General features: G+C 54.5%; 1 protein-coding gene across 4 annotated transcripts; it reads left to right on the plus strand.

Moving 5' to 3' along the window:
- Nucleotides 1-1,520: 1,520 nt before the first annotated feature.
- Pcdh1 (protocadherin 1) lies at nt 1,521-27,568 on the plus strand. 4 transcript variants are annotated; one of them, XM_075968810.1, is made up of 6 exons: nt 2,980-3,050; nt 10,183-11,045; nt 13,805-16,000; nt 20,918-21,137; nt 22,050-22,088; nt 23,593-27,568. In XM_075968810.1, the coding sequence occupies exons 1-5, from the start codon at nt 3,005-3,007 to the stop codon at nt 22,073-22,075; spliced, it is 3,351 nt and encodes a 1,116-aa protein (XP_075824925.1). In that variant the 5' UTR covers nt 2,980-3,004; the 3' UTR covers nt 22,076-22,088; nt 23,593-27,568. The 4 variants fall into 4 exon arrangements, with proteins under 4 accessions (XP_075824924.1, XP_075824925.1, XP_075824923.1 ...); XM_075968809.1 differs by lacking the exons at nt 2,980-3,050; nt 22,050-22,088 and adding an exon at nt 1,521-1,734; XM_075968808.1 differs by lacking the exon at nt 22,050-22,088 and having other exon boundaries at nt 2,981-3,050.

Below are 27,568 nucleotides of genomic sequence, written 5' to 3' on the forward strand. Positions count from 1 at the left end.
GGCGAGTTTTGCAAGGGACAGAGAAAAGCCACTTAAAGGACAGGCCCTCCTCCTACCAGCATTCTGCGTCTTCTGTTGAGAACCCCAGCTGGGCTCCTGGGGCTGAAGGATAGGGCTACGGGCGAGTAGAGGGTCCAGATCCGGAAGGGAGATGAGTGGAGATTAGGGATGCCCTTCCAGATGGTAGTTCTCCATTGCTTCTTCAGCTAGCTACAGATCTCACCCCGACCTCAAAGAATGCCCCACATAAAGAGGCCCAGAGGCTAGAAAGATGAGAAAGCAGAAGAAAAAATACCACGAGACAGAAGAAAGATAGGTTGGAAAGAGATAGGTAGGGGAAATGAGGGAGGGACAGAAATGGAGTGGGGGTGGGGGTCGGTGGCTATGACAGAGACCCAGAGAGCAGTTGTCTCATGTAAGTGCCTTTCCCAAACATAGCACCAGACCTTGCTACAGATGCTCTTCCCCATTCGTCTGACCTGGAACATGGGGCCTTGGCTTAGAAAGCAGCGCTAGGCAGGAGGTCCTACTGAATTGGGGCACTTGGCAGCCTGGGTACCAAAACCTGAGCAAGAGGGAGTGCCCAAGCTGCTCAAGCACCTCAAGATGGCGCCAGAGAGCCAGAGCTGAGCGCTAGGAACCAAGTATTGGGAGTGTGAGACACTGCGTGTGACACGGTGTGTGACTCGCCGAGTGTGTGACAGGGAGCCTGTGGCACTGTGAGGGCGTGTGTCACAAGTCGTGACACTGGGCTTCTTCACGGGGTAGCGATCCCTTTGACTCTATGAGGTGTGTTAAATCACCGCCTCAAGTGCATCTCTATCTACACCGCCCAAGAGAGCAGGTGCTGAGGGGACCCTCCAACAGCTTCAAATCAGGAGCGTCATTTCATCCTCACACTTGAACACCTACCTTCCTCACCCTCACTCTAGAGCTCCAAGATCCCCTGCCCTAAGCTTTCTACGGTCCCCTTTCCAGTCTCACCCCCACTGCAGTTCCGTCCGGAGGGGGAGGGGCGGACTTCCCCTGAGAGCAAAGAGAAGGGAGGGCCACTCGGGGTGACCCGGGGGTCTGACTGGGAAGAGGGTGGACCTGGTTGGTCAGCTGCCCAGGGAAGATGCTGGGGGGAAGAGCTAGAGGAGACACTTCCCCTGCCTTGACTTTCCAGGAGGCAGAGTGGAGGGGGACAGGTGTTTGAGGCAGGAGAGAGCATTTCCGACGGGGTCCTAGATGGACGCCTGGGTGGGATGAGTGTAAGGTGAAGAAGAGCCGAAAACGAAGCCAGTGCACCCGGCCTTAGGCAGGAGTGTGTGGTGGTGGTGTGTGTGTGGGGGGAAGCGTAAGAGGAGGGGGCACTTGTTTGGGGGAGCGGTGCTCAGGGTCCCCTCCCAGCGGGACCAGAGCGGTCCCGGCTCCACCTCCCGGCCTAAGGGGGGGGGAGGGCGGGCAGGCCGGGAGGGAGGGGGAGGGAGGGGGCGGGCCGGCTGTGCGCTCCGCTCGCTGCTGGCTCCGCCGCCGCCGCCGCCGCCGCCGCCGCCGCTACCGCCTCACACACTAGCGGAGCGGGAGCGCGGCGCGGACGCGAAGCCGCCTGGCTGCTGCGCCCCACACAGCCTGCCGGAGCCGGAGCCTGAACCGCAGCGCCAGCCCCTGCCGTGTCGAGCCGCAGCCCGCGCCGGGGCCGGCGGCGGCTCACGGACAGTGGGGCGGGCGGCGGGTGCTGCCCCGAGGCGGGTAAGAATCTAGCGGCGGCGGCGGCTCGGGGCCCAGAGCGGCCATGGCCGGCGGGAGCTGAGGGAGGGGCGCTCGGTGGAGCAAGGCGACCTGGGCCCAGCCGGTGTCCAGCGCGCCGGGGCTGAGGTGGGGGTCGTGGGGACACTGAGTGAGGAGGCTAAGGCTGGGGTTCCCTAGTCTCCGAGGTCCACTGCAAGAAGCCAAGGGAAGGGAGGGGGTGCTGAGTTGGACCCCAGCCCCGGCGTCCGCACCCGAGCGCGCTCCAAGCCGCGGAGATGAGAGAGAGACTCCAGGAGCGCGCGGAATGGAGAGGGTTTGGGGGAAGCGCAAGGCCCTCAGTGGAGCCGGGGGCTGCCGGAGGAGCAGGCAAGCTAGGAACATTATCCAGCACACACACACTTGTTGGGCGATCTGCTCAGCTCACTCAGGCGCTTCCAGCTCGTTGCGGACACCTGGAAGAGTCACAGCACAGACCCAGACACACATACATTCATCCGTACATATATGTGAACACAGACATACCTCCCGCACACCAGCGCCCACTGGGCACAGTCACCAAGCTCAGAATCTGCTTCGGCGCCTGCACGATCAGCAGCGGGGACACACAACCCGTGGCCATAGATAACTACAACACAATCGGGTGTGATACTAGGCAGTGCCAGACACACAAACACAACCTCGTGCCTTCCTGTAGGGAGAAGACTGCCTCGGTTCGCCAGATGAACGCTCCAAGCCTAGCTCCTTGTACACACCGCTGAAGGAACACACCCTGACATAAACGATTGCCCACTCCTTGGCCAGGATATAGGTACACGGCACAGGTCTTCCTTGCCCCCTCTACTGTACCCACACACACACAACCCAGCGTCTCATCACACGCCTTGGTAGCACACACCCTAGCACAGAGGTACCTACAGCAGAGACTCATAAACAGAATCCACTGCTCAGAGCATCTTAGCACTGGTTGTCACACACACACCTTACACCAACAGTGTCACATTACACTCCGCAGCGCGCGCGCGCACACACACACACACACACACACACACTCCACTTTTGCTGGTCAGATCCCCTCAGGAGAAGCCTCCAGGTTCTCCTAGAAAGCACCCTGTCACCTCGATCGGGACTTTGTTGTTGTAAATATCCACACAACTGGAGCCCCGGGGCCGGCCAGACCGGCTTCCTTCAGGCGGCACCTCCCCCCACTTTGCACTCCAGGGCCCGACCGGCTGGGTATTCCGAGAACAAGCTGGACAGGGCAGGCCGCGCCATGCCGCCACCCTGGGGTTGTGTGACCCTAGGTCCTAAGGCAAAAGGTACATTACTGAAGGAGGTGTTGGGTGTTTGAGAGTCCGGGCCGTTTAGCTGAGTTCTCCGGGCCACCTGGGTCCCCAGCACACCTGGGTCCCGCACACCTGGGTGCCCCGCTACGGGGCCCGGTCGCAGGCCTGTCCTGTGTGCTGACAGGGCCCGGGGGCCGGAACGGGGACCGCAGCATGCGCAGAAGAGCTGGTAGGCGAATAGGACTTTCGTCCCTTCCCTCGGCCACTCTCTGGTAGTTCAGGCTCTGGCCTCAGTTTCCCCAGCAGTAGAGGGCGAATATTCTTTCAACAGGAAAAACGGGTGACGCTGAGGCCACCGCGGACTGAGCGTAGGGCAAGTACCCCGTTTCTGCCGCCGCGAGAGGATAGGTTTTATGAGAATGTCCCCGCCCGGCCAGGCTCGCGGCTTTGTGATTCCGGCGCCGGCTTCCTCCCTGCCCCCTCCCGGCGCCCGCTGTGCTTCTCCCGCCGGCGCCGGCTTGTGGGGGACCTAGGCGAGGCCGGAGATGCGGGAGAGGAGGGATTCCCCGCGGCGGTTCTGGAAGCAAGGGACGCGAGTGGCCGCCTGGCCTAAGAGAGTTCTCCCTGTGCTGCGCCTCACCTAGCCTCACCTTGGGCTCCAGAAGACCAGGCGTCACCCTGGTGGGGGGCGGGGGTGGGGTGACTAGAGCTTTAGGAGTGGCCGCCGTCCCCCCACCACACACACACACACACATTTGGCGTCCTCTGGGAGAAGGCGCTCGGGCGTGCTGGGTGTGTGCTGTGAGCGCTCACTGACTGAGCTGGTGAGGACGAGGGTTGCTTATGCTGGCTGAGGCCAGGACTTAGGACCGACCGGAAGGTGCAGGGCTCTTTCCAGCACCTGCTCTCAGTCAGATGCCTGGACAGGGACAACCCAGAAGGTGGTTGTGGCACCCTTAGAAGAGGTCTGGATGTGTGTGAGAGCGCCTGGATGGTACTTTCTTGAGTGTGTGTGTTGGGGGGAGGGTGTCCGCGGTAGGGTTGAGACCTATACTAACAACTAGGCTAGGGCATCGGATGGGTTTCAGGAGAGAATCTACCAAACCTCCGAAAAGAGCGAGAAACAGAGTAGGGGGAACAGGCCTGGGTTCTGGTGCAACCTCATCTTGTTGTCTCGCTTCCTTCAGCCATCCCTAGTTCCTTCCATATTAGAGGGGAACAACTGTAACGGGTATTCTTGCAGCTCTGGCTACTTCAGCAGAGAGTGCTGGGCAAGAGGTGGTGATACCGCCTGGAATGGGGCCTGCATGGGTGGGGAGGAGCTAAGAGGGAGCCCAGGTTCTGATTTGGGGTGAGAGGTATCCCTGCCTGGAACAAAGCTAGTTGGTGTTGCAGAGAGCGGTTTCGTTAAACAATGTTTTGAGCAGATGCCGTTCGTCAGTTGCCCACTATGGGTGCAGCAGTAGAGCACACACTGGCTCTTCTTTCATAGGCTAGCAGATTCGTTTGTTCCTTCTTTGAGCCGGAGAGCACCTACTATGTGACTGGTGGTGGGATAAAACGCACCGCCGCAGGACTGGGAGGCTTACATATCTCATCTTTCTTGCAATGTAATAGAGCTTAGGTGCATTAGATCTCATTTAGTTCTCCCAAATAACTTCAAGAGGCAGGATTTCTTTTAAACTTATTAACTTTATTTTTTAGTTTAATCTGTGCGTGCACACACATTTGGAGGTCAGAGAATGACTTTCAGTCGTTAGTTTTCTCCTTCCACTATGTAGATCTCAGAAATCAAACTGCAAGTCCCCTTATCCACTGAGCCATCTTGCTCACCGGAGAGACAGGAACCCCCCCCCCCCACACCATTTAATAATGTGGAAATGGGTTCAGAAAAGTGAATCACTTGGATAAGGTCACACAGCTAGGAAGTGTTAGGGTGAGGGTTTGAACTCAGCAATCTGGTTCAAGAATGCAGGTGCCTGGAAGCCTGCAGAGGCTAATAGAGGGTTCTGGAAGATAGGAAAGGAACCGAGTACTGCTCGCAGTGGGAAGCCTCTGAACAGCTCCACCCCATGCAGCTTCACTTACTTACCCTCCGCCCAGGCTCTCAGATGGTCCCTTTGTCCTTTGGTGTTTCGAGCTTGCTGCACCAGGGGCTGTTGTGTAATGGTGCTGGGGCAGGTGTGTGTGTGTGTGTTAGAGGGGGGGGGGGTGTCAGAAACTTCAGAGCTGACCTGGTCACTGCCACAGTAAAAGCTCCTCTCACAGCATCCAGCAGGAAGTGGACCTTAGTCCCAAAGTGGTGTGCAAATGAAGGTTCCTAGTGAACCCTCACCCGCGCTCATAACTTCTCAGATGTTGACACAGATGAAGTTTCCTTCTACCTTTGAGGACTCTTGTCCCCTCGTCCCTCACGCCTAAAGCTTTGATGGGCTTTTGTTGATGCTGTTTTGTGGTCTGTTTGTTGTTGTTTTCTTTCATTCTTCTTGGCTCCTCAGTCCTCCTGGAGGTGGGTCGCTATGCCTTTCTCTCCTTAGGCTCTGTCTTGTCAGGATCCTGGGCACCCATGTCACTGGGTGGAGCGGCACCCTTGCCTAGGATAGCCTCTGCAGATAAGGCAGCTTCAAAGGCTGCCGCCTGAGACTAATGACTCCCAACACCAACCGCCTGGGACAAAGTTCAGCAATGTTGGGGGTAGGGACATGGAAAGGCCACTTTACTGCTTCTCCCAGCTCCTTCCTGGCAGGCCACATGACTCTCTCCACAGCTGTAAATGGCTGGGAGGCTTGGGTTCCCTCCTGGCTAGGCCAGATTGGCAATCTAGGGTTGGATGAGAAGTAATAAATGTGATAAATACCATATTTCAGCCTCACGCTTCTGTTGATTCTTTTCCCAAATCCGGTCTTTAAGAGGAGATCCTGCCTGTTCATAACTGCTTCTGTGACCCAGACTGTTTTACATATTTTTGAGTCTTAGAACATCACTTATGGGGGGCAGATGGTGGTGCACACCTTTAATCCCTGCACTTTGGAGAAAGGCAGAGGCTGGTGGATCTTTGAGGTCAGCCTGGTCTACAGAGTGAGTTCCAGGATAACCACCGAGAAATTCCTGCCTCAAAACCCAAAAAAGATTTGGGGAGGGTGCTATAATAAATTAGTAATATCCATTTCAAATGATTAAATGTTTAGCAATACACTAGTAGAACCTTAGTTTTTTTGGGATGGTGGTAGCAAAGGTGGTGATGTTATAGTTTGCAGGGCTTAAGCTCCTTTTCAACTCCCTGAAACTACTTTCTCCCAAGGTTGTTTTCCAAGACCTTTGCATCACAGTTGCCTAGGGGGTTTCTTCAGGTCCCACCTCCAAATCAAAATTCCTAAGGGTAGGGCCAGATAATCCTTATTTTGGTAGAACTCTTCAAGTACCTAACCCCTCTTTAACACCCTTTTGGGGCCACCCTCCCTCCAGACCCATCTCCATCCCCATAACTTTCTTGGGTTGTGCCTTATCCTGTGGTAAGCCCTTCGTTACTGCTGCTGACTGGAAGGGAAGCAACCTCTTACAGGGAGGCGGGGCTGGGAGGCCCAAGGGGTTTATGTTTCAGGTTGTGATTCCCCAAATAGGATAAAAGTCCCAAGTGAAGGGCTTAATATTTAGCTATCAAAGTGGCCATGAATCAAAATCACCCTGACTTTGTCAGACTACAGACCCTTCGATTTGTTGCCAAATTTTGTGGGCAGACATTTTCCTAGAAAAATCATGCTAGATAACGTTGTACAGTTCTCAAAAGGGATGTGATCCCCAAACATAAAGTCTTCTTGATCTGGTGGTGGGGAGCAAAAGTGGGGAAGCTCTCTGGGCAGTTTTGGGTTGGAGCTTGAAGTATGATTGGGTGGGCTCAAATGGGGCACCGTAAAATCCTTCCTTTATAGAGAATAAACATGTGTGCTTACCTCACGGGCTGAGGAGTGGCCCGGAGGGGCCTGCCTTTGGGGGAGGCTCCTCAAGGGAGGTGAAGTGCTTGAGTTGTGCAAGGAATCTGTACATTTGGTGAACATTTGCCGAGCGTTCCAGCAGAGTAAACTCTAAGTGGAAACTTACACTTTATCCCAGTAGATTCCTAGGGAACTGGCAAATAGGCAAGTGAAAAAAAACCATTTACCATACAGCCAAGGCCACCAGGAGTTAAACCCCGGGAATCACACAAGAGCCGTTTACTTCAGGCCTGCTGTGTGTCTGGTCCAGTGCTGGATGGCTTCTAGGCACAGCAAACAATTAGAGGGTTGTAACTGTGACTTCAGCTCTCAAGAAGCTTGAGTTTAAGGTCATCTTGGACAGCATCTTGAATTCTAGGACAGCCTGGATTACAGTGTATGAGACCCTGCCTCAAGAAATGCTCCCCACTTACAGTCCTGTAGGAAAGATGACCATTTGCCAATTTTCCAAACAGGCCTGAAGCTACCATCATGCTAAGTGCTTTGAAAGGAAAAGACCATTTGTTGAGTGTCTGCATTGCCATAAACATTCAACCTACGTTAACTTCAACCCAATAGGAAAGAGATAGTATCGTTTCCATTTGACAGGTGAAGAAACTGAGGCTTTCAATTGTTTACTTCAGGAAATATCCAGCAGGGGCTTGTCTCAAATTACCTGAAGTCACAACCCAGGATTATCTCCACCCTGCTGCTGCCTTTTATGTGCCAAATGGGTACACAGAAGTAACCCGGCAACCTGCCAGTCACTGAGCTAGAACCCTTGCAACATCAGCTGGGCCCTGTCTTTACTGTTGTGTTCTAGTGCCCAGGACATAACCTAGTACATTCTGGTTGACTAAAACTTTTGCTGAGTACGTGAATGAGCACTTGCTTTATACCCAGTTTGACCTAGCTACATCAGTGGGGGGGGGGGCAGGAGGGGGATTGTGTGAGTGAGTATATGAACTCTTGCCTCTTTGGAATGTCTGGCGTCTTCCTGGGGAGTCAGAGAACTCAAGAATAGGTGCTCAATACTATAGTTGAACAACAGGGCCGGGCGGTGTCCGGGGCAGCCCGGTGATTCATTGCCTTGGGATTGGAGTAGACAATAAGTGGCTGTGAGTTGAAGGAAGGAGAGGTCACTGTGGGCTGAAGAGGCCTAGGAAGGCTTTGTAGGGCTGCGGGCGGTGTCAAAACCCGTCTTCAGTGGGATGGGCATAGTCAGGGTCAGACCTGGGATAGAGATTCTAGAAGAAGGGAAAATGAATGGAACCTGAAACCCTCTTCTCTCCCCACAGAAAATGGTGGGCCAGAAACTTGGGATTTGAATAGAGGAAGGACTTGCTATCATTGTTTAGAGATGTTGGACCAGTGACGGGGACAGTACTGGCAGGTCTGGTAACATAGGCAGGCGGACAGCCTCAGATTGGGGTGATGAAAGAGGCAGGCTATTGTGGTGATGGTGGTGCAACTTGTAGTCTAGGGTGTGCACAGCATAGCCCTTCCTGGAAGGATCTGGGACTGGCAGAGAGAGGAGGGTATGGCATACACTGGACCAGTTAGAGATGGGGGAAGGGATGAATATGCAGCAGGTTCTGGATGTAGGTGGATAAGGGTCAAACAAGAGCCAAAGCCAGGTGTGGTAGCGTACATCTGTAATCCCAGCGTTCTGGGTTTATTGTTTTGTTTTGAGACAGTGTTTCAGGTTCCGATTCCAGCATTCCAGAAGCTGAGACAGGAGGAGTTCAAGGCTAGTCTGGGAAATGTAGCGCAGTAGTAGACTATTTATCTGACATGTGCAATGCCCTGTGCTCAATTCTCAGCTTAGGGCCGGGGTGGGGGTGGGGCATATAAAGAAGCAAGCAAGCAAGGAAGCAAGCAAACCAGGAGGCAGCAGACACAGTGAACCAGTGAAGGCTGATAGTGTCATTGCAGCTCTGTCCAGTTAGACCTGCTGAGTTCTCTGTTGCTAAGGACAGGCCAGGGCAGCTCCCAATGTCAACTTGAGGGTCAGTCAGTCCTAATCCCAACTGTGACCTCTACTCCTTTCTTCTACACACCTGCCTATGGCAACAGGCAGCAAGGAGTATGAGAACTGTCTGTGTGTGTGTCATACAGTGCTTTGAGATATATTTGTGGGGAAGTGAGGGAGGGCTAACACCTACTCAACTTTAACGTTTTTTTAATTTTTTTGTTTTGTTTTGTTTTTAGAGACAGGGTTTCTCTGTGGTTTTGGAGCCTGTCCTGGAACTAGCTCTTGTAGACCAGGCTGGTCTCGAACTCACAGAGATCCACCTGCCTCTGCCTCCCGAGTGCTGGGATTAAAGACGAGCGCCACCACCTATTTATTTGTGTGTCTGTGTGGGGAAATGCTTGTCACAGAATGTGGGTAGAGGCAGAGGATAGCTTACAAGGGTCAGTTCTCTCCTTCTGATGTAGGTAGGTCCCAGGGATTGAACACAGGTCATCAGGCTTGGCAGCAGGCACCTTTACCCACTGAGCCATCTCATTGGCCCTGCTGCTAACCATTTTCAGTGGTGGGAGTGGGGAGCATTGGACACTGTGGATGCTGTTTGTCAAAAAAAGGAGGATTTGGGATGTAATAATAACTCATACACATAGCTTATTTGGCACCTCAGAAGAAAGGGGAAAAAACACTCTTCCCCTCTTCCTCTAGCTAACACGAGTGGAAAGTGTAGGTCTGGGGGACCTGCGGGGTGGGCACGTGTTGCTTTTGTGCAGCAGATGTGGGGAGGAGCGCTGCAGCAGGAGGTGTCCCAGGCCTAACCCTTCCACTTGGTTTTGCTCCCTATCTCAGTATCAGGGTAATTACCATGGGTGACTAAGGCAGGATGCTGGTGAGAAGGAGGTGTTGTGCAAAGCAGAGAGCTGAAAGCCGGGTGGGGGGGCGGTACCCAGGGAACGTCAGCTGGGTAAGGGCGTGCCATGGGCAGGAGCTGCTGTAGACCTGCCTGTCGTCTTACCAACTTCTCCAGCTGGGTCAGATGCAGCTGCTACACCCCACTGTGGGTGAGGCTCTGGGTTCTGGAATCACATATCTGGGCTGGGGTTGACTCTCTCTGTGGGAGGATGGTGAATCAGTGGGAGAGGGAGAGAGGGGTTGGCTCTGTCAGCCTTTTGGGTCAACTTCCTCTTCCTACCTGACGGAGCCTCTACTTTGTGTCTTCTTGTAGTTCTCCTGATCCTGGAGCCTGCTGGGATGGGGCCTCTGAGGCCCAGCTCTGGGCCCCGGGGGCAGCGGTTGCTGCTGCCCCCCTTATTGCTGGCACTGCTACTCCTATTGGCTCCATCTGCAGGCCATACCACCCAGGTAGTATACAAGGTGCCAGAAGAACAGCCGCCCAACACTCTCATCGGGAGCCTTGCCGCTGACTACGGTTTTCCAGACGTGGGTCATCTGTACAAACTAGAGGTAGGTGCTCCATACCTTCGAGTGGACGGCAAGACTGGCGACATTTTCACCACAGAGACCTCCATTGACCGAGAGGGACTCCGTGAATGCCAGAACCAGATCCCTGGGAACCCCTGTATCCTGGAGTTTGAGGTGTCTATCACGGACCTCGTGCAGAATGGCAGCCCCCGGCTGCTAGAGGGACAGATAGAGGTGCAGGACATCAATGACAACACACCCAACTTTGCCTCGCCAGTCATCACCCTGGCCATCCCTGAGAACACCAACATCGGCTCGCTCTTCCCCATCCCACTGGCCACAGACCGTGATGCTGGCCCCAATGGCGTAGCATCCTACGAGCTGCAGGCTGGGCCTGAGGCCCAGGAGCTATTTGGACTGCAGGTGGCTGAGGACCAGGAAGAGAAGCAGCCACAGCTCATTGTCATGGGCAACCTAGACCGTGAACGCTGGGACTCCTATGACCTCACCATCAAGGTACAGGATGGAGGGAATCCTCCACGAGCCAGCAGTGCCCTGCTGCGTGTCACTGTGCTTGATACAAATGACAACGCTCCCAAGTTCGAGCGGCCATCCTACGAAGCCGAGCTGTCTGAGAACAGCCCCATTGGCCACTCCGTCATCCAGGTGAGAAGCTTCCTCCACCTTTAGGAATGGGACCTACCGAAACCGGGTGGGAGGTTTCTTCACTTGGGGGGGGGAGAGAAAAGCCAGAATGTTTTGGGAAGCTCCCTTCTCCCCAGCCCCAGCCAAAGGAGAATTGATCATCACCTTCCTCTCCTCCATCTGAGCAAGTGACAGTGACATAATAACATCATACCTCCCCATTAGACTCAGGGATTACCTTCTCTTAGCCTGGGCTGCAACAGTAACTCACCTCTTACCCCGTAGACCCTCTCCTGCCGTTAGAGTAACTTCCCACCCAGGGGCAGGTCCCTTTAGTCAGGTGAGAGTTTGCTTTGGTTGGGCCTCATCGTGCCCCTTCTCAATAAAATCACGAGATTGTGTCAGCCAGGAGGGTCCTCGGTTTGAATCACACTGGATTGTTTGTGTACATTTGCCTTCTTCCCCAGACACGGGGTACCAGGGTTTGTGGCGTCTAAGACAGCTGTGGAGGGGTCAGCAACTATGAAATTTCTCACCACCCTTCTCCATGGGAACTGCCCCAGGGGCTGGGCAGCAGCTTGGTGGGGCTGGGGCCTGGGAAGGAGTGGAGAAGCGTCCCTGCAGACAGGTGGGTGTATCTCCCGCTGTCATCTCAGCCCTGGCCTCCTGCCAGCCTCATCCTCTTTCTCCTTCGCCATGGGCTGAAGCTATCTCTGTCCATGTTGTGCGCTAGCTAAAGAGAGCTCAGCCGGCCTGGACACCGTTACCCAACCTGAGAGACCCTTCGTTCTGGGTCCTGGAGCTGGGGTGAGTGGGTGGCAGGTTTTATCTCTTCTGGAGACTGGCGGACTAGAATAAAGAAATGAGGCTGAGAAAGAATAGAAAGACAGCCGTTCAGGATGGTGAATAATAATAGCCCAGGTACCAGGCACTGCTCTAAGTGCACTATGTGTGTTATATAATTTAATCCTTATAGTACAAGGTAAGTAAGCATTATCCCCATTTTACAGACGGGAAGCTGAGCCCACGGAGATTTTTTCTTAATTTGCCTGAGGTCAGAGCCCACCTTAGCTCATGCCCTACAGTCTTGTTACACATACTCTCAGTGAGATGACACAGGACACACAGAGTCCTTAGAGGTCGGCAGTACTGAAAAGTGGCAGAGGGAGAGCCGAGCAAGAAGTCACAGACAGAAACAAAGATGGGAGGTGGGGGGAAGGGGATAGCTAAGAAGTAATATGGCCAATCTAGAGACAGGGAGGGCATAGGAACATAGCCATAGAGCTGGTGGCAGACAGACTGGGGTACCTGGGAGCCCTTGTCCGGGAGTCTCCTCTGCAAAAAGCCTTGACAGCTATGGACAGAGCTTCCCTTCCTAAGGGGACAGAAGTCCAGCTGTTGCATGAGGGCCTCTAGGTATAGTGCTCAGTACTGCATAATTGGATTTCTTAGAAACAGATGCATGGGAAAATGAATGAATGAATGATTGACAGGCAGATCAAAAGATAAGGGGAATTATTTAAGAATCACTTGCTGTGTTCTAGGCAACATTAGGTATTTCTTTATATTATCCCATTTAACCTTCACCATAACCTTATGAAGCAAGTTCTATTATTCATCCCCATTTTATACATTTGTAGAGCGAGGCTTGGGAAGACTAAATAATTGGCCCAAGGTCACATAATTAATTGGAAAGCAGTAGAGCTGGTATTTGAACCCAAGACTTTGGTTTTGTTCCCTAGAGACTGCCAAGGTATGCCTACCATTCCTTTCTACCCTCTGCCCCTCAGACAGACAGACAGACAGACAGACACACACACACACACACACTCTCTATTACATTCTGTTTGGCTGTAAATACTTTCAACCCCTCATAGCCATCCCCACCTGGCTTCTGTTGCCCCATTACCACCCATGTTTGTATAGACTTGGTCCCAGTGTAGGGCGGCATTGGCGTGGGAGGGCGTGCCCACTGCAAAGGGACAGGCAGTTCATTGTTTGGTGCTGGAAGCCCAGCCCGCTGCCAGCAGGCTCTGTGGCCTGCACAAACCCCTCCCTTCTGGCCCCAGGCTCAGGCCGGATTCCTCACACTGGTGCCTTGCCAGCAACAGACAACAGTCAAGGAGCTGCAGAAACAGGTTCCCCCAGTTTGACAGCAGTGGCTGGGTTGGGCCTGCTGGGCTCTTTCTGACCCGTATCTCTATCTGGCTGCTTTCAACAGAAATCCCCTCACCTGGGGCCTCTAGTTGGGCATGGGGGTCTCCACTGATGCATGCACACACATGAACAAACACACCTTCTCGCACTCAAATATCACGGCTTACAGTCACATACTTCTGTGCATGTGACATGCCTGCATACAAGGTATGCGCATAAGTGCATGCATGCCCACTATCTCTACAGCTCAAACACTTTCTCATCTCTTTAGAAGGTGGTGGGGGTTGGGGATGGGAGAGCAGTTCATTCGGCTGTAAGGGTTTGCTCAATGATGGTCGGCTAGCTCTGTGTTTAGGTGGAATGGTGCAAACCAAGAGTGGAATATAATTCTGCCTGGTCCTAGGGATTCAGTGTCACTAAGAAGGATTTGCAAGCTACAATCTGGGTTCTTTAGGAAAATAGGTTAGCAGTGTCTACCAGGGTGTCGGGCCTAGGGGAAAGACTGTAGAGTGCTGCTTTTGGAAAGGGTGCTGAGTTCGCTTCGTTGAGTCTGGTGTGCTTGTGGGAAAGGACATTAGCAACACATGCACCTTAACTTACTAACCTGTCCCTGTTCCCTGTAGGTGAAAGCCAATGACTCGGACCAAGGTGCCAATGCAGAGATTGACTATACCTTCCACCAGGCGCCTGAAGTTGTCAAGCGTCTTTTGCGACTAGACAGAAACACTGGACTTATCACCGTTCAGGGTCCTGTGGACCGTGAGGATCTAAGCACTCTGCGCTTCTCAGTGCTCGCCAGGGACCGAGGTGCCACCCCGAAGAGCGCCCGTGCCCAGGTAGTCGTGACTGTGAAAGACATGAACGACAATGCCCCCACCATTGAGATCCGAGGCATAGGGCTGGTGACTCACCAAGATGGGATGGCTAACATCTCAGAGGATGTGGCGGAGGAGACTGCAGTGGCCTTGGTGCAGGTATCTGATCGAGATGAAGGAGAGAATGCAGCGGTCACCTGTGTCGTAGCAGGGGATGTCCCCTTCCAGCTGCGCCAGGCCAGTGAGACAGGCAGTGACAGCAAGAAAAAGTACTTTCTGCAGACCACCACCCCTCTTGACTATGAGAAAGTCAAAGACTATACCATTGAGATCGTGGCGGTGGACTCCGGCAACCCCCCACTCTCTAGCACCAACTCCCTCAAGGTCCAGGTGGTTGACGTCAACGACAATGCCCCTGTCTTCACCCAGAGCATTACTGAAGTCGCCTTCCCAGAAAACAACAAGCCTGGGGAAGTGGTGGCCGAGGTCACTGCCAGTGACGCTGACTCCGGCTCTAACGCAGAGCTGGTGTATTCTCTGGAACCCGAGCCAGCTGCCCAGGGCCTCTTCACTATCTCACCTGAGAACGGAGAGATCCGGGTGAAGACGTCGCTGGATCGGGAACAGAGAGACAGCTATGAGCTGAAGGTGGTGGCGGCTGACCGGGGCAGTCCCAGCCTTCAGGGTACAGCCACGGTCCTTGTCAACGTGCTGGACTGCAACGACAACGACCCCAAGTTTATGCTGAGTGGCTACAACTTCTCTGTGATGGAGAACATGCCCGCACTGAGTCCAGTGGGCATGGTGACTGTCATTGATGGAGACAAGGGGGAGAATGCCAGGGTACAGCTCTCGGTAGAGCAGGACAACGGTGACTTTGTTATCCAGAACGGCACAGGCACCATCTTATCCAGCTTGAGCTTCGACAGGGAGCAACAGAGTACCTATACCTTCCAGCTGAAGGCGGTAGATGGTGGTGTCCCACCTCGCTCTGCCTACGTCGGCGTCACCATCAATGTGTTGGACGAGAACGACAATGCACCCTTTATCACCGCCCCCTCCAACACGTCTCACCGACTGCTGACCCCGCAGACGCGGCTTGGTGAGACAGTCAGTCAGGTGACGGCGGAGGACATTGACTCGGGTGTCAATGCTGAGCTGACCTATAGCATCGCTGGTGGCAACCCTTACGGACTCTTCCAGATTGGATCGCATTCAGGTGCCATCACCCTGGAGAAGGAGATTGAACGGCGCCACCACGGGTTACACCGCCTCGTGGTGAAGGTCAGTGACCGGGGCAAGCCCCCACGCTATGGCACAGCCTTGGTCCACCTTTACGTCAACGAGACCTTAGCCAACCGCACATTGCTAGAGACCCTCCTTGTCCATAGCCTGGACACACCACTGGACATCGACATCGCTGGGGACCCAGAGTACGAGCGCTCCAAGCAGCGTGGCAACATTCTCTTTGGTGTCGTGGCCGGAGTCGTAGCCGTGGCCCTACTCATCGCCCTGGCAGTGCTTGTGCGCTACTGCCGGCAGCGGGAGGCCAAGAGCGGCTATCAGGCTGGCAAGAAGGAGACTAAGGACCTGTATGCTCCCAAGCCCAGTGGCAAAGCAGCCAAGGGAAGCAAGAACAAAGGGAAGAAGAGCAAGTCCCCGAAGCCTGTGAAGCCAGTGGAGGACGAGGATGAGGCCGGGTTGCAAAAGTCCCTCAAGTTCAACCTAATGAGCGACGCCCCTGGGGACAGTCCCCGAATCCACCTGCCCCTCAACTACCCACCAGGCAGCCCCGACTTAGGCCGCCATTACCGCTCCAACTCCCCATTGCCTTCCATCCAGCTACAACCCCAGTCACCCTCGGCCTCCAAGAAGCACCAGGTGGTGCAGGACCTACCGCCTGCAAACACTTTTGTGGGCACCGGGGACACCACGTCCACGGGCTCCGAGCAGTACTCCGACTACAGCTATCGCACCAACCCCCCCAAATACCCCAGCAAGCAGGTAGGCCAGCCCTTTCGGCTTAGCACACCCCAGCCCCCACCCCACCCCTACCGTGGGGCCATCTGGACCGAGGTGTGGGAGTAGTGAAGCAGATGTGTCTTGCCTGCCATGATCACCTAAATCATGTGGGAACATCCTGAGCTAGCTGTGGGAGGTGGGGATACTGATCCGGGGTACTGAGGCCTCACTAAGGACCCTGCTGCCTTACTCAGATATGAAGGGTTAGGCTGAGTGGAAACGGATGGGGAGGGGGGCTCTGTAGTGTCTTCCCTGCTCCTCCCCACAAGGGAGAGAAGTCTGTGACTTCTTATTAGATCCCAGGATGCTGTACTAGCTACTGGGTCTTTCAGGTGAAGCCGATGATGGGCAGGTGAACAGGTTTGGAGACAGAAGGGAACAGGGTAAAGTGGGAGACTCTTCCAAACCTGGGTCTCCCTCGGAGATCAGCTATACAGGTGCTCCTTTGGAGGGGACTCTGCTGGGGAGGGAGGAACCTCCCCATTTGTGCCTTCTGTATGTATTGTGTATTAACTTCTTCCTCATCCCCAGGCCCCGGGGGCTGGCCCCGCATCCCCTACCCCAGCCCTATTCACGTGGCCCTGATAATAAAGTTCTCTATTTTTGGAGTTTTGGTTTCTTATTTTCCCGGAACTGAGAGAAGCAGCGAGAGAGACTGGAAGCAGTTTTGTTCTCAAGTCCTGCCTCCATTTCCCCATGTCTACCCTTTATCCCTCCCTACTCCCTAGGCCTGCCTACTTTACTCCAGCCCTATCTTAGTATATCATCTCCTGCCCACCCCCACACCCGTTTCCATGTCTGGAGAAAGTTCCAGCCTTCAAATGGGGGAGTATGCTAGCACGCTCCCTCACCCCATGTCTGTGGGGCCTTCTCCCTGGCATGAGACTCCTCACCAAGAAAGGGTAGGAGGGGAGGCTCTGCCTCCTAGTCCAAGTCAGTGTTTTCCCATCTGCCTTAATGGAGTAGCTTCTAAGAACACCTGTGTGGGGTGGCAGCCAGCCTCCTGCCTCAGGTGAAGCCAGAGAACCTTTTGATTACACCATCTACCTTCCCTCAGGGCAAGTTCTTCCCCCAAGTCCCTTTCCCAGACTCTTCAGCACACCAACACTCAGCAATTAGCTGGCCCTGCCCTGTGTCTCCCCACCATCACCAGCCTGGGCTCCAGAGAGGGAGGGTCCTGGGAGAGGCGAGGGGCTTCTCTGAGGCTTCAGAGATCCACTTTACACCCTCCTGCTTGGGTGAGCCATTGTCATAGGTGTCCCAGTTCTGCCTCCTGCCCAAGGCCACCTCCTTCCCCTTCCTTCAGCTCCTTACTCTAGCCAGGACTGCCAGCTAGCTCTCTTTCTCTCTCTCTCCCTCCGTCTCTCACTTCTTGCTCTCCTGGGTCTTCTCTGCCTCTGGTTATGCCTGAGGGAAGTTAAGGTGTGGGTGAGGGGCCTCTGGTCCTGAGGAAGTCTCTGAGGCCAGAGGCAACCATCTCCATGGTGACCGAAGAGGCTTGAGACACTCCCAGGAGGTCCAAGGCACCAGCTCTCTTCTGGGTTTCATCTATAAACTCCCAAAAGCCCTGGGGTACCCCCAAAGTGAAAAACATCTGAGGAGTTTTGGAGGAACGGAATATAGGGAGGTCATATCTAGTTACAACTTCTTTCTCCTGAGAAGTTGCTGTCAGGTGACCTCCAGAAACTCCTGGCCTCACACTCTTTCTCTTCCATTTCTGCCTTGCAACCATTGCTTCTTCCATTCCTTAGTTCATTGATACTTTTTTTTTCTCCCAAGGTCTGAGGGATTGTCCCTCACTGGGCTCCAGCCCAGCCAACCCATCCATGGAACCACACTGAATACCTCCTCCCAACATCTGAATCTAACCAAACCTTTCATTGTCTTCACCAGAGCACATAGACCAAGTTCCTACTGCATGCTCAGTGTGGTATTCAACTTTGATAGAAAAATGGTGTCAAGTGAGAAGGACCACAGGCAGCTTTTCCTTATGTGTACTTTTTTTTTAACAGGATCTCACTATGTTGCTTTGAGTGGCCTGGAGCTTGCTATTTAGACCTGAGTGGTCTTGAATTCAGAGAGATCCACTGTCTCTGCCTTCCTAGTGCTGGAAGTAACTCGTGTGCCACCACGTCTGACTCTGTGAAACTTTTATTACTGCTGTTCTTTCTCATTTTGGGAGGCCTGGCTAGGTGCAAGGTACCCTGTGTAAGTTCACTCGGTGCTCATGACTGTGTGACACAGGCCAGTTTATTATTGTCATTTCATAGAAGTGAGAACTAGCAGTTGGTGGAGTCAGAAATGAAGCATAAAGCATCAGGGAATCTGGTTTCCAGACTCTGCTATTATCTACTATACAATTAAAAGCTGATTCCATGATTAAGTTAGTGAGAGACTAGCTATCACATCCTATAAAAAGTTCTTCAAAACCCTGTCACAAAGGGTGAACTTGTTAAACTTGTATAACTGAGTTTTCCACATTTGTTTGACTATAGTGCCTCCTCCTACTTTTAGGACATAATATGGGGGGAATAGGAATGAGCTTCTGGGAGGAGACTAGGAACCCAGAGCTAGCTTGTGATGGGTAGGATTAGAGCAGAAGGGCCGCCTTGCCTAGGGTCACTGTGTGAAGCAGATGGGCATGGCTCAGTTGGAAACTGGGAGAGGGCAGAAAGGGAGTGATCTAGTTGGATGGCTGGTGGAGGCTGTAGGAGAAAGTACAGTGAGCCGGGAAGAACTATATATTGAAGAGAGCTAGGATGCCTTGCTAAACATCCCTCAAGAGGAAAAGTCCCACACATCCCAGTTTTGCAGATGAACTGACTTTTAGAAAGGGCATTGGCTTTGCCTAGCCTGTGTAGAGCCCTAGCTCTATTCCTATTGTGCTAGAGGTGGGGGGACTGGAGCACTGAGGTTTGGACTAAGGATGGCAGAGAGGATGACAAAGACAGGTGGATGGATCTGGCTGAAGTAAGGGAGAAAGGGCCAACGATATTCACGATCCTAATTGATAGGGCATAGGGGTGGGTTTGAGGGAGATATCAGCTTTCTGAGCGCTGGTGATGGGCTAGTGATGAGCTCACTGCTTATGTGAAAGGTGATCAATGAGAAATAATTTGATTTCAGACATGTTGGATCTGGAGGTTCGGTATGGGTAGCCTGTGAAATACTCAGCAAGTACTCAGGACTAAAGATTGAGTGATTTGGGAACCTGATCTTTTAAGATTTGACTGACGTGCAGAAGCAGTTAAGGTTGAGTATAACCACCCAGCATAGGGGTAAGCCCAAGGGACTTGTCCACATGCAGGACTGAAGCCCCTGATAACCAGGTTCTTCAGGGAAGAAGGAGAAGCACCAATAACCAGGCTGCCTTATGCCTTTGAGGACCATCCTGGAGCCTGTTTATCCCATTACCAGGTGGACCTCGCTCCTTTATAACCTCCTAGCTCCAAAGGTGTAGATCAGTTCTGGAGACCTTGTTTCGTCACTCAGACCTTGCATTATTTGGAACTGAATGGGTCCCTGCAAAGGAGGGGAGGTGGCAGTGGACTGTCCTACCAGAACCAAAGTTCCTTGTCCTGATAATCCTACCCTTGACCTCAGACATCAATAGGAGGTTGCAGAAGGGGTGGGGAGTGGGATTACAACCCGAGATCACCTCTCTTGGCTAGTTCCTTGACCTTTTATGAAATGGCTACAGAGCTGAGACATGCTGCTTCTGTCTTGGAGGATTAGAGTCTGTTGATTCTTCAACAGGACCTGGGCCTTTGATGCTCCTCTGGCCTCCAGGGATCCAGGATCTGTGCCCTCCACAACTCTTAATTTCTGGTTGGCAGGAAAACCAGTGGAGGTCCCAGGTGGGTGGCTTGATGGTTGTGCCAAGTGCCAGGCTGAGGTTGCCAGGTTCCTGGTCTGATCATTAACCCATGGCAGGCAGACAGGATTGCTGGCAGGAAACAGCCCATCGCTGTTCCATTCTTCCAATGCCAGTACCCAGTCTAAACTCAAGTCTAGATTCACCAAGCAGGGCGTCCCTCCTCGAGCTCCTTTCTGTTTCCTAGAGAGGACTCCGTCACGTGTTCTGCCACACTGGGTCTTGTCATCTACAGCCCCTTCCCTGACACGGAGCACTGAAGGGGTCTATTTATGTTCTCTGACACCACAAGTTTGACTTACCAAGTTCCCTCTCCTCCCTCCATCCCCTCCCACACTTGAGCCTCTATAAAGGGATTTGTAGAGGGCTGGGGCCTGAGTAGGAGGGGCTCTTGGAAGCCTCAGCACTGCAAACTTGGTCTGAGGAGCAAGATGCGAAAGGTTGGTACCCCTTTGGATGGAGGCAATGGGAAGTTGCAGAGCAGTGAGACAGGAGAGGAGCCCAAGCCTGGAAGGTACAGTTAGACGGATAGTGGACGGTTCTCTGTGGAAGAGCTGAGTGGGAGAGAGGAGTCCTCTGCTTCCAGGAAGCTGTTTCAGAAGCTTGAGGCTGTGCTGGTGTTTAGAGGCTAGGCTGGCATCTGGAGTTGGCTGAGACTGTGCTGTTCTGCTCTACTGCAACTCACTCTGTCCTGAAAGACAACGGGAGGCCATGCCTGCATCGGGAAGCTGTGCTGGCACAGGGTTAGGGTGGTCATGGCAGTCTGGGGCTATAATAACAGTGGGGCCTATGCTGTGTTGGGACTTTCAGCGTGTGAACTTGGCTGCACTGGGAGCGAGCCTCGAAGTAAGAGGCATCTCTACTAGAGTCTACGCTTTCTGGGGCCTATGCTGTACTAAAGGGGCTGGGCCTCTTCTTGGCTGTTGCTGAGGTCTGGGAGGGTCTTTTTGGGTTTGGGATCAGTGTGGTGCTGGGCCCCATGGAGGAAGCTAGCCAGCCACGAATAATACCCTCTCTCCCTGCAGTTACCTCACCGCCGTGTCACCTTCTCGGCCACCAGTCAGGCCCAGGAGCTGCAGGACCCATCACAGCACAGTTATTATGACAGTGGCCTGGAAGAGTCTGAAACGCCATCTAGCAAGTCATCCTCAGGGCCCCGACTTGGTCCCCTGGCCCTACCTGAGGACCACTATGAGCGCACCACCCCTGACGGCAGCATAGGTGAAATGGAGCACCCCGAGAACGGTGAGGAGCGTCTGCATGTCTGAGGCATCCTAGGAGGGAATAGAAGTTCAAGAGAGACGATGATGCTTTAGAATGGTCCTCCATGTCTTGAGTTCCGTTTGTGTGTGAGCGCCATACTCATTGGCTCCTTACACTCTCTGACCTGAGAACGTTATGGTACCCGCTTTACAGTGGGGGAAAACTGAGACTCAGAGAGGTCCTGCAACTTGTCCAAAATTACACCTCTGGAAAGTGACAAACCCAGAAGGGATTCATATCTATGTCTGACTCTGGGGTCTTTGGGGTCAGCATTGCCTTACACTGACTTCCTGGGGACAGGGACCCCTGAGGATGGTGGCCTGGAGGCTCAGATAATGGTGAGGAAACTGGAAGGACGATGGTGGTCCCCAAATGAGTGAGAGGATTTGAGATGAGAGCATGAGGCTCCCAGATGCTATGAAGGACTCAGAGAAGGATGGAATATCCCTTGTCCCCAGGAGAAGAGTGGGAGAAGGTTTGGCTAAGGAGGAGCTGGGAGGAAGTCTGGAAGGGGTGGGCCTCCCTAGGAGGAGTTTGAAGGGAGGAGCTGGAGCAGAGGTGAGTGTGGGAGTGGATGGTGAGATATCTTGTGAGTCTGCCTGTGCTGCCCGGGATGTGTGTGTGAGAGGGTATTCATGGCAGCCTGTGGAGGAGAATCTGAAGGAGCCAGCCCTTGGGATAGAAAGACTGTCTTAGAGCTGTCCTTAGGCCTCACACTTCTTAGTCCAAAGTCTCCCTCCTCCCCAAAGATGAAAAGTACCAGTCTTTGGCCCTGAGTCATAGGGCCCTGTCTAACCTCCCCGGCCCTGGGCCCAGAGCACCCTCTGCCCCCTCCCCTGCCATTCCCTGCCTGCGTGATCTCATGCCAGTCTCGTCCTTTTTGTGCCCGCGCAGAGCCGGCTGGCCGGAGCAGGCCCTGAGGCAGAGTGCCAGGTAGGTGGGAGCTGCTCTGGGGTCTGGGGTCTATGGGACTCGCCCCAGCACCCAGCCCCGCCCACCCAGTGCTCTGTGCCGAATTGGGTCCCCCAACCGTGAACTAAAGAGCTTTGGTGCTTTAAGGGTTAATAACAAAACTATCCCCTCCTCACCTTACTCTGGCAAGAGGCCAAGCTAGAGTGGGTGGTGCTGGGGGAGCCCCTGCCCCAGGCAGATCTTCTCAGTCATGTCCCTGAGGGGGGTCACCGCCTGGTGCTGTCCCTGAGTGAGGGCGGCCCAGGGGCAGCTGTGACAGGAAGTGCTCATGGCCCAGCCGTTCCCATGGAGACTCTCGCTGCCCAGCAACCACACTGGCTACTGCTGATGTCAGGCGGCCAACTCCTGTTCCCGTGGGTGTTCTGGGCAGGGAGCTGGGGGCAAGGCCAGGGTGGTGGCTGGTGAGGGGCTGGTGTGAGGTGGGCAGGGGCTGCATGTGTGCGCTGTTGTGTGTGTGTGTGCTTAAGCGTGAACATCCCACATAGAAGCTCACCCCTCCCCTTGGCTTTAAAGTAAGGCCTTGCTGCGCTGGGGTGGGGTGGGGTTCTAAGGAAGCGGGGAGCATGTAAGGCTTGAAGGGACTCGGAAGGAAGGTACGTGCTGTCTTTGTCTGAGGACCGAGGTGTCCAATGGCGTAGATTTGTATAACCATGACTCTGTATGTGTGGGGGGAGGGGCCTCTAAATCAGGATGGGATTTCCTCAACCTTCTCTGAGGGTGGAATTCCATGATTGAACCTGTCTGGAGACAGGTGACGGTTTGTAGACGAGCTGTTTGTGCACCTGTCTGAGGGCAGATTTGGTGGGTGTGTGAGGAGTGCTAGAGGGTAGATGAAGCTGGAAGAGCAGCACCTAGTTAAGGAGTGTGTGTGTGTGTGTGTGTGTGTGTGTGTGTGTGAAAGAGATTGTGTGTGTGTGCATATGTGTGTGAGAGTGTTGTGTGAGACAGAGTGTGTGTGTTTGTGTGAGTGTGTGCGAGAGAGTGTGTGTGTGAGAGAGAATGTGTATGTTTGTGTGAGTGTGTTTGTGTGTGCGTGTGAGAGAGAGCATGAGTATGTGTGTGCGTGTGAGAGAGAGTGTGTGTGAGAGAGAATGTGTATGTTTGTGTGAGTGTGTTTGTGTGTGCGTGTGAGAGAGAGCATGAGTATGTGTGTGCGTGTGAGAGAGAGTGTGTGTGAGTGTGTGTGTATGAGGGGGGGGAGAGAGAGAGGGGGAGAGAGAGAGAGAGAGAGAGAGAGAGAGAGAGAGAGAGAGAGAGAGAGAGAGAGAGACTGACCTAGAGAGCAGCAGTACAGTGGGTCACAGGTAGATAAGAGAGTCTGTGCTTGCCTGAATGGTGTGTGTTGCTCTGTGGGCAGGAAAAACCGCCCCTCAGTATAGAAGCCAAATGTATATGATAATCGGAGACCACGGAGCAAAGGTTTTCGCGGCTACCATCTCCAATGGCTGTCTTTGCTTTCCTGCAGACCTCCGCCCTTTGCCCGACGTCGCCATGACGGGCACTTGTACCCGGGAGTGCAGCGAGTTTGGTCACTCTGACACATGCTGGATGCCTGGCCAGTCGTCTCCCAGCCGCCGGACCAAGAGCAGCGCCCTCAAACTCTCCACCTTCGTGCCTTACCAGGACCGAGGAGGGCAGGAGCCTGCGGGCGCCGGCAGCCCCAGCCCCCCGGAAGACCGGAACACCAAAACGGCCCCCGTGCGCCTCCTGCCCTCCTACAGTGCCTTCTCCCACAGTAGCCATGACTCCTGCAAGGACTCGGCCACCTTGGAGGAAATTCCCCTGACCCAGACCTCGGACTTCCCACCCACAGCCACACCGGCATCTGCCCAGACCGCCGCCAAGCGTGAGATCTACCTGTGAGCCCCCTTCTGGCCGGCGGCCACCCCTCCCCCAGTCGCCGGCCAGCTCCCAACTGGGTCTATTCCAGGGCCCCACTCAATCCCTCCAGCGTGGACTCTGTGGCCAGGTCCCGTTCCGTAGGAAACTGGCTTCAAGACCACGTTGGCCCTTGCCCCCATGCAGGGTCCAGGTCCTTCCCCCATTCCTACCCCTTAGCTCCAAGGAGCCCCTTCTTCCCCTTCTATGGGGCTCCTCCACCCAGCGGATGCCCACGGGCTCCTCTGCAATGACTGGGCTCCCTTCCATCTACTTCCAGGGAGTACCCCTTGCTTTGGGCAGATGGTGGAGTCGAGTCAGCAGTACACTTTAACTCGGTGTTTCCTTCGCGGCTGACCAGGGCAGTGTAGCCTTGCAGCTGGGTAAACTGGGGGACTTTACTCCCTGGGAATGCTCAGAGGAAACTCTCCACCACAAGGGGCTCTCTGAAGGGCTGTTGTTACCAAAGGTGGGGTGGGGATTGGGGTGAGAGCGCTGCGAAGGCCTTCTTCCAGTACTGCTCCTGGGCTGGCCCACCTGCCTACAGGCTCATGTCTGATCCCGTCTGGGCACCCCCTTCCCTGCTGGTCTTGCGGTGTCTGTATATAAGGACCTTGGAATGATGTCCCCATTTCTGCCTGATTTGCAACTTTTCTCGTTGATGTTGTGTTGTCTTGGGGGGCCCCTCTGGGGGGGACCTGCCCTGTGCCCCTCCTCCCTGCCGCAGTGCCCCCCCAGGCCTCTATTGTTCCATGTTGTAAATACCCCTGGGGCCGTGGTGGGATGGGGGTGCAGGCCAGGGAAACAAATGGTGGGTGGGGGTGGGGACAGGGGTAACATTTGCCTATCAGCAGAGCTGGGCTTTTATTTAATTTTTTTTAAAAAAAAAAATACAAATCTCTATTTTTTTGGAACTGTTGCGCTGTGCCCTGGGGGGTGGGGAATCCCCTCTCAGACTGGCCTCCCACACCCAGACAGATGAGCATCACAGAGGGGCCCTGAGGCTGTGGGGGGCAGCTGGACAGGGATGGGATGACTGTGCCTCTGGCCTGGTTGGGTGAGTTGGGAGCAGGAAAGTTTGCTCAGGGGGTGGCTAATTTGCTGCCTCCTATATGGGGGACCCGCACCTTGCCTCCTCCCTGCCCCCCAACCCCCAGCCCCCGCCATGACTGACCCATCAGCCTGTAAAACCACCATTGCCTTGATCTCAGGGGGTGGGAGGGCTGCCTCAGGGCACCCTGGGCTCCAGGCCCCTTCTTCCAGTTGGGCTTCCCTTCACCAGGGTCAGGGGTCCCATGGGGGAGGGGGTTGGGAGGTTAGGGGGCAGAGAAGCCCAGTCAGCCATGATGAGGTGGGGGTTTTCTTCACCTCAGGGGGCCAAGGTGTGAGGGGTATCCTGCAGAGCCCCCGTCTCCCACTGTGGCCATCTCAAAGCCTCAGCCTCTCTTCCTTCCAGAAGCCCCCACTGCCTTGGCCCCTACCTCTCCAGCTCCCCAAGGGCCCAGGCTGGGAGGCTGGAGACTCAGGGTATGGCCCCCACTTGACTTAGTCTAAGCTTGGAGGGGGTGGCCCATGTGTGGAGGGGTGGACAGACTGGTGGGTTGTCTGGTGCCTTTGGGAGCTGTGCTGCTGGAGTTTTGACTCCTGTAACCCCAGAGACCCCACCCCACCCCAGAAAAGCCAGGGGGCTGTAGAAATCACCCTATTCTCTGCCTCCTTACCCCTGCTTTTGTTTGGGGTAACAGTGCTGGGAAGGAGTGCATTGTTAGGGTGGTGGCCCTGGCAATCACAGCCCTTCTGTGGAGGGCAGTGAGTAGGGTGGCTAAGGTGACAACAACCAGGTCTAGGGGTTGGCCAAAGGCTCCTTTCCCTGGGGGAGGCCCAAGAAGTGGGCCAGGGGCTTGTTAAAGACACAGCCCTTTCCCCTGCACAAATGGGGCAGGTGCAATAGCGGTGGAGCTGGTAGAAAGAGGGGCAGTGGCCTGGAGGGCTGTCCTGGGTCCTGAAGGTTAGGATCCGGACAAAAAGATTGTATGAGGCCCATCTGCTCAACGGAGAGGGTAATCCAGCCAAGAGGCATCCCTGGGGTCAGCAGACTCCCACTGGAAGCCCCTGGTGGCCTGGGTACCCTGGCCTGGCCTTGGAGACTCCTGAGCACTGAGCGGGAGGGCAGAGGAACATTTTGCACAATGGAGAAGCCAGAAGAAGGAAGGGGGTAGCCTAGATGGCTGGGAGGGCTCAGAAGCACAGAGCAGAAGTCCTTCCACAGACAAATACAGAGCCCTGGCCCCCTGGTTGGGGTAAGGGCACTGAGTCTGTCACCACCTGGGCACTCAAGAGGTGAAACCAAAGGTGGGCAGGGGACGGGTGACAGCACTAAGGACTAGCCTTGTTGGTCCTAGGTCTGTAAAATCCCTCCCCAATGCCTTGTGTCGCGTACAGTTTTATGTACCAATAGGCGACATTTGGCCAGAGGAGATCCCCCTCAAACCCAGCCTGACCCAGTCAGTGTCTTCCTAGAGGGGACCAAGTTGGTCCCCATCTCCCTACTTCAGAGCATGTCTCTTAGTAGGGGAAGGGTATGTGGGGACATACTTTCTAGGGTCCCTGAAGCATCTCTCACATCAGAAGGGGAGCTGTCTCTAGGCATCCCTAACCTGGTGGCTTCCTAGTCCTTATGTCTCCCCTTGGGAGTCTCTGGGGACATGAATTCCCACCAGGGACCATGGGAACATGTCTCGCTTCCCTATCCAGGCTCTCTGAGGAGCCTGCCTCCCAGGATTCCTGGGAGTACCTAAGACAAGTCAGTCTTGGGCTGGCTCTCTTTCCAGGGAAAAGCTGTCTCTGAAGCTCCTGGGAAGAGATGTCTCTGGCCCTCCCCCATCTCTCCTATGAGGGTGTCTGTCCTGCAGCACTTGGAATAAGGCTGAGCATCTCTGAATTGTCTTTTCTCCTAGGGGCTCGAGGATACCACTCTCTCCTGAGGGAGGCCCCCTGGAGCCATTTCTTCCCTGGGTGGGGGCTGTCCTGGTGTTGGGAGGGCTTGTGTTGACCATGTGAAAGTCTCTTAGGGAGGCATCTCCTTGTGAGACTTCTCTGGGAGGGAGGGCCGTCTCGCCCATGGGGGTTCCAGGGCGGGTATGTCTGCCCATGGGAGGGGAGACTGTGTCTCTTCGGGTTATCTGAGTGGGGAGGGGGGCCGTGTCTCTCTCGTGTGTCGGGGGGTGGGGTCGGGAGGGGGGTTTGGGCGCGTCGGGTGCCCACTTTGGGGTCGTGTTTCTCTTGGTTCGTGCCACTTCCCACCGCCTCGCTCCTCCCGGGAAGGGCCCCCGCCCCCACTCGATCCCCACCCCCGGCGCTGCGAGCACAATCCCGTTGATTTGTAATGATTTCTGTCTTTTCTGTCTTTCTCTTTCTCTGACCTCCCTCCCCTCGCCGCGAGCATGCGCAGGCACCGCCCCTACCCCCTCCGGTTCGGTTCGTTTCCGGTTTGTTTGCTGAGCTGTCAATGAAAGACCCATGTAATTATTCCCGAGCTTTACAATAAAAGTGTGAAAACCGGA

The sequence above is a fragment of the Microtus pennsylvanicus genome, chromosome 4 (genome assembly GCF_037038515.1).
Source record: "Microtus pennsylvanicus isolate mMicPen1 chromosome 4, mMicPen1.hap1, whole genome shotgun sequence".
NCBI classification, from domain to species: domain Eukaryota; kingdom Metazoa; phylum Chordata; class Mammalia; order Rodentia; family Cricetidae; genus Microtus; species Microtus pennsylvanicus.

Bases quoted from the DNA above. Each gene is read 5' to 3' on its own strand.
- Pcdh1 (XM_075968808.1), top strand. From the start codon at position 3,005: ATGCCGCCACCCTGGGGTTGTGTGACCCTAGGTCCTAAGGCAAAAG. The intron at 3,051-10,182 runs GTACATTACTGA...GTCTTCTTGTAG, and splicing joins CCTAGGTCCTAAGGCAAAAG to TTCTCCTGATCCTGGAGCCT. The intron at 21,138-23,592 runs GTGAGGAGCGTC...GCTTTCCTGCAG, and splicing joins AATGGAGCACCCCGAGAACG to ACCTCCGCCCTTTGCCCGAC.